The following is a 13,694-nucleotide window of genomic DNA, read 5'->3' on the forward strand; positions in this document are numbered from 1 at the left end:
CTGTCATGCGGTGTCTGGTTTATGGATGAAGCACATACTGTGGAGGTTCCTTACTTTTATGTCCACAATAATCTAAACACCATCGGGTGGAAGTGTAGGATTTATTGACATGTACAGCCAGTGCAGCAAACCTTATACACTATGGTGTTGTCTACCTTTCAGAAGAAGTAGAATTCAGCTTGCTCCTGTTTTGCAGCCACCGTCTGAATCACTGAAAAACTAGAGTGTGTTACTCTCCATTCCTAATCCTGCAGTCTGCATTCCTTTCAAAGCAAGCTATGGGAATAGTGTTCTGTAAAATTGGCCCTCTCCAGCTATTCCATGAGTACATGAAAAATACCCCAGTAGACCCTTCAATAGATCGTGGCTTCTTGATCGGCAGGTCATGAGAACCCGGCACTGAGTTGATTTTTGGTATTGTGAGCTGTTGCATGATGCGGTGGCGTTGCTGGGTCATCTGAATTCATCCTTGCCACGCCTTACTGGAAATATTCAGAGCATATTCGGCAACTTTGAACGAGCTGTAACTGCACAACCTCAAGGATTAAAGCTACAGTTCATGCAGAGAGCCCCAAGGTGACCAATGTGAAAACCGCATTCCTGGTCAACAAGTCAACCTCAGTCAAATGGTGGCATTGATGACCAGTTCCATTGCAGACAAAGACATTTTGCTTTGTATGCAGTAAGTAAATTTTCTTTGCCCTCTGGAAGACATGCACTTCACCTTGCTTATATCATGGAAGTGCCTTAGACTGCATTGGAGACATTTGCATAAGAAAATAATGTTTTGCATTTACTTAGCCCCTTGGGATACTGATCGATAAACATTTTATGCATTAATTTGAAATTTTATGTGCTATTAAAGAGTTATTACTCCATTTATTTTAAGTAGGCAATAATATAGCAGGCAGCAGAATTTGAGATGCACGCAGCATAAATGTTCACCCAATTGTAAGAGCATGACTTGAAGAACTGTCTCAGTTATAATGAGTTACTTTGAAGCACATTGGCTGTTGTTCTGTTGGGAGAGAAGGCAGCCATTTCCAAATAGGAGGATCATGTAAACAGCTGTGTAACCAGAGGACAAAGGAACGAGAGGAGAGAGGAGACATGCAACTTGTGATCATTAATGCGCTGCCTGATAATCGCTAAGGATATTTATTGGAAAAGGAAACATGCTTTAGATGTGGGGGCAAGAGCAGGTGGAGAGGCACTATTTGCATAGTGCTTTCCTGGGGCTAGATTTTCCCTCCAAGGAAATGGAGCGCAGGGCTGTTTCCTTGTGGATTCTTCACAAGGGGCAAGGAGAGAGGTCCAATTAAAGAAGGCAGGTGGGCTCTCAATGCTTGAGGGCCAATCTGAGGGCTTCCAGCTTAAAGGGAGCAGCAAACTGCAGCTGAAGCTAAGTATTGTGGTCAATGAGGGGTCCTGAAAAGGAGTGTCAAAAATAGTTTATTTCATACTCACAGTTAGGAAATGCAATAAGGAAGTAACAGCCCACATCCCAGCCGGGACCACACTGAGATGCCAGTTCCTTCCTGGGCCGGCTTTCGTCTCAGGGAATTAACTTGTCAGCTGTTAGCCCTCCGCCCCTCAGTGGAGGAGATCATACTCCACGGGTCCCACAGGGAGATCACTCGGGTCGACCCCATGGGTTTCGTGGGGGTTATGACAGTACATAAGAGAGAGGCAGCTTCAAAATGGAGGTGCTGTTTCTCCCAACTTTTAAAAAATTCATCTACGGGATGTGGGTGTTGCTGGTTAGGCTGAGCATTTATACCCATTCCTAGTTGCCCTTCAGAAGGTGGTGGTGAATTGCCTTCTTGAACCGCTGCAGTCCTTGAGGTGTAGGTACAACCACAGTGCTGTTAGGGAGGGAGTTCCAGGATTTTGTCCCAGAGACAGTGAAAGAGAGGTGATATATTTACAAGTCAGGGTGGTGAGTGACTTGGAAGGGAACCTCCAGATGGTGGGGTTCCCATGTATCTGCTGCTCTTGTCCTTCTAGATGGTAATAGTCGTGGGTTTGGGAGGTGTTGTCTAAGGAATCATGGTGAGTTGGTGCAGTGCACCCTGTAGGCGGTACACACGGCTGCCACTGTTCGTCCATGGTGGAGGGTTTGAATGTTTGTAGAAGGGAGAGCAGTCAAGCGGGGCTGCTTTGTCCTGGATGGCATCAAGCTTCTTGTGTGTTGTTGGAGCTGCACTCATCCAGGCAAGTGGAGAGTATTCCATTACTATCCTGACTTGTGCCTTGTAGATGGTGGACAGGCTTTGGGAGGTCAGGAGGTGAGTTACTTGTCGCAGAATTACGTGCCTTTGACTTGCCCTGGTAGCCACAGTATTAATATGGCGAGTCCAGTTCAGTTTCTGATCAATGGTAACCCCCAGGATGTTGATTGTGGGGGATTCAGCAATGGTAATGCCATTGATGTCAAAGGGCAATAGTTAGATACTCTCTTGTAGGAAATGGTCATTACCTGGCAATATGTGGCACGAATGTAACTTGCCACTTGTCAGCCCAAGCCTGGATATCGTCAATGTCTTACTGCATTTCGATGTAGACTGCTTCATTTTGTGAGGAGTCGCTATTGGTGTTGAACATTGTACAGCCATCGCAAATATCTCCACTTCTGTCCTTATGATGGAAGGGAGGTCATTGATGAAGCAGCTGAAGATGGTTGGGTCTAGGACACTACCCTGAGGAACTCCTGCAGTGATATCCTGGAGTTCAGATGATTGACCTCCAACCATCACAACAATCTTCCTTTGTGGCAGGTATGACTCCAAGCAGAGGAGAGTTTTCCCCTGATTCTCATTGACTCCAGTTTAGCTCGGGCTCCTTGATGCTATACTCTGTCAAATGCTGCCTTGATGTCAAGTGCAGTCGCTCTCAACTCACCTCCAACCTATTAAAATGTTTAATTGGAAAAATAGATTTAGCAGCTAGGCCACACTATGGGCAAGAAATTGGGGCGGCAGTGGTATGTTTAGGTGTTTAAGGGGAGGTGATTGCGTAGTGGTATTGTCACTGGTCTAGTAAACCAGAGACCCTGAGTAATCATGGAAGACAATCATAGAATCATAAAATTTACAGTACAAAAGTATGCCATTCGGCTCATCGAGTCTGCACCAGCCCTTTGGAAAGAGCACCCTACTTGAGCTCCACCCTATCCCCGTAACCCAGTAACCCCACCTAACCTTTTGGACATTAAGGGGCAATTTATCAAGGCCAATCCACCTATCCTGCACATCTTTGTACTGTGGGAGGAAACCCGAGCACCCGGAGCAAACCCACGCAGACATGGGGAGAACGTGCAGCCTCTACACAGACAGTGACCCAGTGGGGATTCGAACCTGGCTCTGTGGACCCAGGTGCAAATCCAGCCACTGTAGATGATAAAATTTGAATTCAATAGAAAAATCTGAAATATAAAGTGTGATGACGACCATGAAACCATTGTCGATTGTCATAAAAACCCATCTGGTTCACTAATGTCCTTTAGGGAAGGAAATCTGCCATCCTTACCTGTTTTAAAAAATCTTTATTGTCACAAGTGGGCTCACATTGACACTGCAATGAAGTTACTGTGAAAATCTCCTATTCGCCACATTCCGGCGCCTGTTTGGGTACTCTGAGGGAGAATTCAGAATGTCCAAATTACCTAACAGCACGTCTTTCAGGACTTGTGGGAGGAAACCGGAGCAGCAGGAGAAAATCCACGCAGACGCAGGGAGAATGTGCAGACTCCGCATAGACAGTGACCCAAGCCACGAATCGAACCTGGGACCCTAACGCTGTGAAACAACAGTGCTACCCACTGTACTACCGTGCTGCCCACGTGCTGCCTTGGTCTGGCCTACATGTGACTCCAGACCCACAGCAGCGTGGTTGACTCTTAACTGGCAATTAGGGATGGGCAATAAATGCTGGCACAGCCTGTGACACCCACATCCTTTGAACAAAAAAAACGCTCAATAAGCTAGACTTGCTCTCACCATCTGCGGGAAGCTGGAGGCCGACTGGAAAATTCCTGTTGACCTCCTTTACGTAGCTTCAAATTGCCCTTAATGAGCCTGATTGACTGACTGTATGCCACATGACAATGGGTGACCCTGCCACATCTACGATCCCACTTCCGCGGATAGTGGCACAGATCAGGGTGAGACCAAGGAACTAAGCACACCGGCCAATGGGTTAATTTCCAGCCCTCATCTCCAATCCCATCCCAATGGAAGCCAAAACGCAGCTGGCACATTGCAGCTCTTTGTCAGTAACTCTTGAAGTGATCCAGTACTGGATGAGCAGAATTTCCTGGGAAGGCTGAAGCCATTATTTCCGGCCCCCTCTGAAAATTAAATTCCCTAGTTCCCCTACATCATGCTCTTCTTTTTAATTTAAAAGTGCCCCATTCTTCTTTTTCCAATTGAGGGGAAATTTGGCGTGGTGTATTCACCTACCCTGCACATCTTTGGGTTGTGAGGGTGAGACTCACCCAGACACGGAGCGAATGTGCAAACTCCACAGTGACAGTGACCCGGGGCCGGGATCGAACCCGGGTCCTTGACGCTGTGAGACAGCAGTGCCAACCACTTTGCCACCAAGCCAAGCATCATCCTCCCTCCTGACCACGTCTGAATTTCAGCCAATCTGATCACAGCCTTGATGTCACATCTGATATGACCTTCTGACCTCATATTTGTGCCATCACTAAGACCTCTGCAATATCTCTCAACTTTGTTCTGCCTCAGCTCATTTGCTGCTGAAACGCTTATTAATGCCTCATTACCTGTTGATTCATCTATGCCACTGCATTCCTCATTGAGCTCCTGCATTCTATCCTTTGGAAACTTGCTGCCTGTGTCTTAACTCGCAACAAGTTTCAATCCTCTATCACCCCCCTGTGCTCACTGACCTACACTGGCTCTGGCCAAGCAACATACTGATTGTAAAATTCTAACCCTTGTTTTCAGATCCCCCCCCCCCCCTCCATGGCTTTGCCCTTCCCTATCTCTGTTACCTCCTCCAGCCCCACAACTCTCCGTGATACCTGTGCTTCTCTAATCATGATCCCTCGTGTATTCCAACATTTAATTGCTCCACCCTTGGCAGCATGCCTTCAATTTCCGAGGTCCCGAGCTTTCGAAATACCCTCTCCATCTATCTACGTTTAGTTTCTTCCTTCAGACACTCCTCAAAACCCACCTCTGTAACCAAGCTTTTGGTCATCACCTAATATCTCCTTATGTGGATTGGTGGCAGATTTTGTTTTATTCTATGAAGTGCCTTGGGATGATTCACGAAGGTAAATATGCTGTTGGATGTAAATTGTTATCAGCAGTTAAAGTGCTTATCCAAGTATTTTTTGAAAGCATTGAAGCCTTATAAAGGGATTCAGTTCTACAAGCTACTCATGTTGTTACTGGGTAGGAGGTAAGATGCTGCTTCCAGTTCTCTAATGCATCTTGCGCGTTAAGTTACGAGAAGGTGGACGAGAGTATATTGGCCACTTCTAACCCAGCCGTCTGTTTTCCAAAGTCCAGTCCTGTGCAACTGTTACAAATTTGGGACTTTTAAGTATTCACTCTCCGAATGGCAAAAATATTACCTACTCATGTAAAAGGCTTTTCTTCTTAGCCTCTGTCACTAGGTTTTTTTCCTCCTCGTTCAATTAATTCCCTGTAGTCTTCTATTGAAACTTTTTCATCTCAACCTTCATTTGACTGCGGAATGAAGGGTTGAAATGGATTTCTAATTAGGTATGAGTAAATTGTTTTTAAATATCTGGGGCCTGATCTTACAGCTGTCGTAGCAATGCTAAATTACATTAGTGTCACAATCCGTGGTGTGAATGCAATTTTCTGACATGCAAACCAGGCTGCAGGTTCACCTGTCCCCTGCCATTAGCTGTGACAAAGAATTTTAATTAGTCTTTGTTTTAGTCCCGTTCTTAACTTGAATTGTGTAGAGTCCAGGCCAGGTAGACAACGAAAGCCATTTTAACTCGAGGGCATTATTAGCATGTCAGAGGGAAATTTTCTGTCTAAATAGGCCTGGTCGACAAGCAAGAGTGATGTTTCGCACGGCAGGAAGTCTTTGCCAGGGCCTGAGGGACCAGTCTCCTGGCACCAACGTAGGTGGCCATGAGGAGATTCCGGGTGGGACTGTGGAAGGAGGAAGGATATCTGGGACTGAAGAGGCCTGCAAGGTTCCTTGGTAGAACCTGGAGGTGGGAGTCCTGCTTCTCCTATACCACAAGGAAACCACAAGACAATTAAAATCTCAAAGTCACTTTGGTTCCCTCTGGCTGCAATCGTCTTTGCTGGCAGATTTCATTGGTAAGCCTTGCACTGTGCGTTGACCTGCAAGGCCTGAGCTTATTGAGATTCTAATTGTAACTTGGGCATTTTCTGGCAGCTTTCTTGACAACCAGGCCAGCACTATTACATCGCCAGTGGGTGGGAACACACCAAGATGTGCCTGATTGTCACTTTAACCAGCCTAGACTGTCATCAAATCCATAGCTAAACACAGGGATGAAGTAGTTTGCCACCCCATCATTTTGTTCATCGAAAAGTCTAGATGAACCATTTCATGACCTCAGTCCACCAGTGACCATGGAGGGAATAGTGTCCTAAAGACCTCTTCACTTTTCATGGCCATTTTCTCTAAACGCTCCGCAGTATTAATCTGAATAAAGAATCACTTTCATGACGAGATATTAGAATTAATTGAGCAATACCTGAATGGGTCCGCACCAGGATTTCCCTTTTATTCTGAAATGCAGTTGAAGGACTACATCATACATAACCTCTTCCTAATCCTATTCCTATTAATGCTCAGCAAAGAAGCATCTTAGACTATTTACTATGTTCAAAATGCTATATAAGTTCACATTTTTGTTCTATATTTATTTATTTATTTAAAATAATTTTTATTCAAAATTTTTCACATATTTTCAACAACAAACAAACCCCCCTTACAAAAATAAAAGAAACAACAAAAAAAACACACATAAATAAACAGATTATAACTATATCACACATTGCCCCGACTACATGCCCCCCATTAAACGATAAACAATAATAAATACAATAGCAAACACAAAGTACCCCCCCTATGCCCCCAGGGTTGCTGCTGCTGACCATCTCCTAACGCTCCGCTACAAAGTCTAGGAACGGTTGCCATCGCCTGAAGAACCCTTGCACGGATCCTCTTAAGGAAAATTTGCCTTCTCTAATTTAATAAACCCTGCCATGTCGCTGATCCAGGCTTCCAGACTTGGGGGCCTCGCATCCTTCCACTGCAACAGAATCCTCCACCGGGCTACCAGGGACGCAAAGGCCAGAATACCGGCCTCTTTCGCCTCCTGCACTCCCGGCTCGTCCGATACCCCAAATATTGCGAGCCCCCAGCTCGGCTTAACCCGGGTGTTCACCACCTTCGACACCGTCCTCGCAACACTCCTCCAGAACTCATACAGCGCTGGGCACGCTCAGAACATGTGGGCGTGGTATACCGGGCTCCCCGAACACCTCACACATCTGTCCTCTACCCCAAAAAACCGACTCAGCCTTGCCCCAGTCATGTGCGCCCTGTGCAGAACCTTAAATTGTATCAGGCTAAGCCTGGCGCAAGAGGAGGAAGGATTTACCCTACCCAGGGTGTCTGCCCACGTACCCTCGTCTATCTCCTTCCCAAGCTCCTCCTCCCATTTACCTTTTAACTCCTCCACCGAGGCCTCCTCCTCCTCCTGCAAAAGAGATCACCGAAACCTTGACCTCTCCAACCCATGCCCCCGAGAGCACCCTATTCTGGATCCTGCGTGCTGGCAACAGCGGGAATGCCCTCACCTGCCGTCTTACGAACGCCCTTACCTGCATGTACCTGAAGGCATTTCCAGGGGGAGCCCGAATTTTCCACCAACACCCCAAGGCTCGTAAACATCCTGTCTATAAACAGGTCCCCCATCCTTCTAATACCTGCCCTGTGCCAGCTCAGGAACTCCCCATCCATTCTCCCTGGGACAAACCGATGGTTCTCTCGGATCGGGGACCATACCGAAGCCCCTACATCTCCCTATGGCGTCTCCATTGCCCCCAAATTTTGAGGGACGCCGCCACCACTGGACTCGTGGTGTACCTTGTCGGCGGGAGCGGCAGCCGTGCCGTCACCAGCGCACTCAGGCTCGTGCCCACACAGGACGCCATCTCCAGCCTCTTCCACACCGCCCCTCCCCCTCCATTACCCACTTGTGTATCATCGCCACGTTGGCAGCCCGGTAGTAACCGCATAGATTAGGCAACGCCAGCCCTCCTCTGACTCTGCTCCGCTCCAGAAACACCCTTCTCACCCTCGGGGTCTTCTTCACCCATACAAACCCCATATTGCTCCTGCTGACCCCCTTAAAAAAGGCCTTAGGGATCAGGATGGGAGGCACTGGAATATAAAAAGGAACCTCGGCAGCACCGTCATCTTCACGACTGCACCCTACCTGCCAGGGAGAGCAGCAGCATATCCCACCTTTTAAACTCCTTCTCTGCATCCATAGCCGCCATTATCTCCGTCTTCCGCTCCACTGCCAGCATCATGATTACATTTAGGAGCCTCCTCACGTTGGTATTTAGCTGCCTTCCTTTCACGAAACCCGTCTGGTCCTCATGGATAACCCCCGGACACAGTCTTCAGTTCTAGTAGCCAACACCTTCGCTAACAGTTTTGCATCCACATTGAGGAGCGAGATTGGCCTATACGACCCACACTGTAAGGGGTCCTTGTCCAGCTTCAAGATCAGCGAGATCAGCGCGCTAGACATTGTCAGGGGTAGGACCCCCCCCCCCTCCCTCGCCTCATTGAAAGTCTTCATTAGTAGTGGACCCAGCAGGTCCATATACTTCCTGTAAAATTCCACCGGGAACCCATCTGGCCCTGGTGCCTTCCCCGCCTGCACACTCCCCAGTCCCTTCGCCAGTTCTTCCTGCCCTACCGGTGCCCCAAGCCCCGCCGCCTGCCCCTCCTCTACCCTCGGGAACCTCAGCCGGTCCAAAAACCGGAGTATCCTCCCCTCCTCTGTCGGGGGCTCCGACCTATACAGCCCCTCATAAAAGTCTCTAAATACCCAGTTTATTCCCACCGCACTCTGCATCGTGTTCCCCCCTTTATCTCTAACTCCCCCGATCTCCCTAGCTGCCTCCCGCTTCCGAAGCTGGTGTGCCAGCATTCGGCTAGCCTTCCCCCCGTATTCATACTTTCATATTCATATTTGCGCCTTCCTCCACTGTACCTCCGCCTTCTTGGTAGTCAACAGGTCGAACTCGGCCTGGAGGCTTCATTGCTCCTTGAGTAGTCCCTCCTCGGGGACCTCTGCATACCTCCTATCCACCCTTACCATGTCCCCCACCAGCCTCTCCCTCTCTCTCCTCTCCTTCCCCTCCTTGTGGGCCCTAATGGAGATTAGCTCTCCCCTGATCACCGCCTTCAGCGCCTCCCAGACCACCCCTACCTGCACCTCCCCATTATCGTTGACCTCTAGGTAACTTTCTATGCACCCCCGGATTCGCCCGCTCGCCTCTTCATCCACCAACAACCCCACCTCCAGGCGCCGCAACGGGCGCTGGTCCCGCTCCTCCCCAAGCTCAAGGTCCACCCGGTGCGGGGCATGGTCAGAGATGGCTATGGCCGAATACTCCATGTCCTCCACCCTCGGAATCAGCACCCTGCCCATCACGAAAAAGTCAACCCGGGAGTAGGCTCTATAGACGTGGGAAAAGAATGAGAATTCCCTGGCCCCCGGCCTAACAAACCTCCATGGGTCCACTCCTCCCATCTGGTCCATAAACCCCCTCAACACCTTGGCCGCCACCGGACTCCGACCCGTCCTGGACCTAGAACGGTCCAATGCTGGATCCAATACCGTATTGAAGTCCCCCCCCCCCCCCCCCCCATTATCAAGCTCCCTGCCTCCAGGTCCTGGCTCCGGCCCAAGATGCACCGCGTAAATCCGGCATCGTCCCAGTTCGGGTCATACGCATTCACCAAGACCACCCACAACCCCTGCAGCTTACCACTCACTATCACGTACCTACCTCCATTGTCTGCCACAATGCTCAGCGCCTCAAACGACACCCGCTTCCCCATCAGAAACGCCACCCCATGATTCTTAGCGTCCAACCCCGAATGGAAGACCTGCCCTACCCACCCCTTTCTCAGCCTAACCTGGTCTGCCACCCTCAGGTGCGTCTCCTGGAGCATGTCCACATCTACCTTCAGTCCCTTCAGGTGCGCAAACACACGGGCCCTCTTGACCATCCTGTTCAGGTCTCTCACATTCCAAGTTATCAGCCGGATCAGGGGGCTACCGGGCCCCCCCCCCCCCCCCCCCCCCCCCCCTTCCACCCCTGCCGATTAGCCATCACCCTTTCTGGGCCAGCCACGTGCCCGCGCCTCCCACACTCTCCGTTCCCCCCAGCAGCAGACCCACCCCCCCCCCCCCCCCGACTCTCTCTACAGACTCCAGCTCCCCCTTGGTCATTGCAGCAGCAACCCAGCAGCATCTGGCGCGGGAAAAAGCCCGCGCTTTCCACCAGGCCGGCCCCGTTCCCTCTGGCGCAGCTCCCTTTCACGGCCTAATCTCAGCTCCCCCACCTCGGGCCTCCCCTCTCCCTTCCCCCTCACCAATGGGGCCCCCTCTTCCAACCACCGACACCCACAATCTCAGCAAAACCCCACGACAAACCAAAAAAAAACGAGAAAAAGCAGTACCAAACAGAACAGAGCATCCCCCCAAAACACAACAATCACATCAATCCCCTCTCGACATCCCCTCGCCAGCGACCCTCAGTCCGAGTCCAACTTTTCAGCCTGGATAAAGGTCCACGCCTCCTCCGGCGTCTCGAAGTAGTGGTGGCGGTCCTTGAAGGTGACCCACATTCGCGCCGACTGCAACATTCCAAATTTCACCCCCTTCCGATGCAGCGCCGCCTTAGCCCGATTGTACCCGGCTCTCTTCCTGGCCACCTCCCCGCTCCAGTCCTGGTATATCCAGACCTCTGTATTCTCCCACCTGCTGCTCCACTCTTTCTTTGCCCACCTTCGGACACACTCCCTGTCCACGAAGTGGTGGAACCGCACCAGCACCGCCCGCGGTGGCTCGTTGGGCTTGGGCCTCCTCAGCAGGACTCGATGGGCCCCCTCCAGCTCCAGGGGCCCCGGGAAGGCCCCTGCGTCCATCAGTATGTTCAGCATCGTGACCACGTATGCTCCGACATCCGACCCCTCCACCCCCTCCGGGAGACCCAGGATCCGCAAGTTCTTTCTGCTCGACCGATTCTCCATGTCCTCGAGCTTCGCCTGCCATTTCTTATGCAGCGCCTCGTGTGCCTCTACCTTCACTGCCAGGCCCAAGATCTCACCCTCGTTCTCCGAGGCCTTTTACCGCACCTCCCGGATCGCCGTCCCTTGGGCCTTCTGGGTCTCGAGCAGCTTGTCAATCAAAGCCTTCCTCCGCTCCAACAGCTCTGCCTTCAGCTCCGTGAAGCAGCGCTGGAGAAACTCCTGCTGCTCCTGCGACCACTGCGCCCACGCTGCATGGTCTCCACCTGCCGCCAACTTGGTTTTTCTCCCTCGCACTTTTCGCTGCTCCAGATCTACTTTCTTCACCGCTCCAGTCCTGGTCCAATCCATACACTGCTGGGGAAATACTGCTGTCACCTTCCCACACTAGGAATCGTCGAAAAAATGCCGTTGGGGGCCCTAAAACAAACCCAAAAGTCAGTTTCTGGCGGGAGCTGCTGAACGTGCGACTTAGCTCTGCATAGCCGCAACCGGAAGTCCTATATTAATTTATCAATATTCAAAGAGCCCAATTTCCAGGCTAATGCACCTTAAGCTTTCCATAGTGCATCGCTGTGATTTGTGTAATGCCCAGTCCAGCCCTCGTTATAGCGCCTCTGCATGAGATTGTCAACATGCCAATTGTTATCCGATCATGGGTAGTTGTCTTGGACCCTGCTCTGGATATTACGAAGAATTGCTCAGAATGTGCAGCGCGGAAACTGGCCATTCAACCGAATGTTGGAGCTTGCACTCAGCAGGGTGGCACAGCGACAGGTTGGTTAGCACCGCTGCCTTGCAGCTCCAGGGACCTGGCTTCGACTCTAACCTAGTCTATGTGGAGTTTACATATTCTCCCTGTGTCTGCGTGGGTGCTCTGGTTTCTCCCCTCAGTCCAAAGATGTGCAGGTTAGGTGGATTGACCACGCTAAATTGCCCCTTTGTGTCAAAAGGTGGGGTGCTCTTTTGGAGGGTCAGTGCAGACCTGATGGGCCAAATGGCCTCCTTCTGCACTGTAGGGATTCTATTCCTCCTCCTCAAACTCAATCAAGAAATAGGAGGGAGCTCAGATGCAAATTGGTTATAATCTTGTTATTCCCAAGGTGAGCATGTCTGGGCTGGGAGAGGCAACCAGCACAAAAATTGGTGGTTTATAGCAATCGGCAGGAATAGAATCTGCATTACTTTTATACCAAAATCACAACTGTATTTATAAAGGTTGAGATTTTATTTTGCCGTAAATAAGAGGGAATGCACTTATCCCATGCAAAGCAGGGAGGTAGGTGAAGTAGATTCATGCATCATTTCTCTGACCCATGCGTCTTTGAGTACAACATGATCTGTGAATTTATCCTGTGTTAAAATGATGTTGAATTTGTACAGAGTTTGCCAGAATGGGTCATCTCACAGTAAGTCCCATGAATTAGAATTTTTCCCCCCACCCTCCAGTTTGCAAAATATTTGCAAGTTGTTGCTGGTGGGAGCCGATAATGGGACATCTGGGATCTTGATAAAGAACAGAAAGAACGGAATTTAAGGATTGAGAAAAACAAAGGAAATTTAGACACCATCAACAGCGAGTGCCAGTAAAAAATATTATCTTCCCAGCAAATGCTGGCCCGCCAATTTTGTTCCCTTCATCTGTCTCTTGCTCTCTTACAGACCTCGACCCAGGGAGCTTCCACCGTGATATACGTGGCTGTTTCACCGGACTTGGAAGGGTCAGGAGGTTCCTACTATGCCAACGGACAGAAGACAAAATCCGCGGACACTTCGTACGATGAGGACCTTCAAAGAAAGCTTTGGGCTCGAAGCTGCAATCTGGTTGGGATTCTGGAACATCGCCAGTGCGCCTCTTGAAGAAAGAATGAGTCTGCTCCACTCGTATGACATGAGGACTGAGTATACGAGCTACATGTCTCTGTCACTTCCTCCCAATAGGCAGGCAGCCAGAATAACAAACTAACCCTGGGAAACTGCAAAAATCGAAAGAAAATCAAGAATAATTCACTAAATTGCTCACAGTGTTTGTATTCATTTGGAAGCCAAAAGCCTATGGTTGTTCAGTACAATTTGTTGTATTGGTAAAGTTTCCAAGTTGATAATGTATGATTGTATTAAACATGTCAAAATATTCAGGTGCAGAGAGAGGAAAAATATATACATATATATGCACTTTGGTACCCCACTATTCAGAACTTGATTACTGCCCCTAGAGGCCGCTGGTGATCTATATACTTACTTTGCTAATACTAAAGGGATATCTTTTATTAGACTCCGCCACGCCAGTTCTGATAAAAGATCCTACCCAGATAATGACCTGTCTTTCTGTCCGAGCTACATATCAACCTACTGTCCAGGGG

The 13,694-nt window shown here is 49.6% G+C and overlaps 1 protein-coding gene across 1 annotated transcript in view; it reads left to right on the top strand.

Moving 5' to 3' along the window:
* Window positions 1–13,467, top strand: part of dhrsx (dehydrogenase/reductase (SDR family) X-linked) — a 287,258-nt gene extending 273,791 nt beyond the window's left edge. Inside the window, exon 7 of the mRNA XM_038817868.1 lies at window positions 12,994–13,467. Coding sequence (XP_038673796.1) covers window positions 12,994–13,191 — 198 coding nt within the window. The 3' untranslated portion in view covers window positions 13,192–13,467. The remainder of the gene's footprint in view (window positions 1–12,993) is intronic.
* Window positions 13,468–13,694: the final 227 nt, after the last annotated feature.

This window comes from Scyliorhinus canicula, chromosome 14, assembly GCF_902713615.1.
Source record: "Scyliorhinus canicula chromosome 14, sScyCan1.1, whole genome shotgun sequence".
Classification (NCBI taxonomy): domain Eukaryota; kingdom Metazoa; phylum Chordata; class Chondrichthyes; order Carcharhiniformes; family Scyliorhinidae; genus Scyliorhinus; species Scyliorhinus canicula.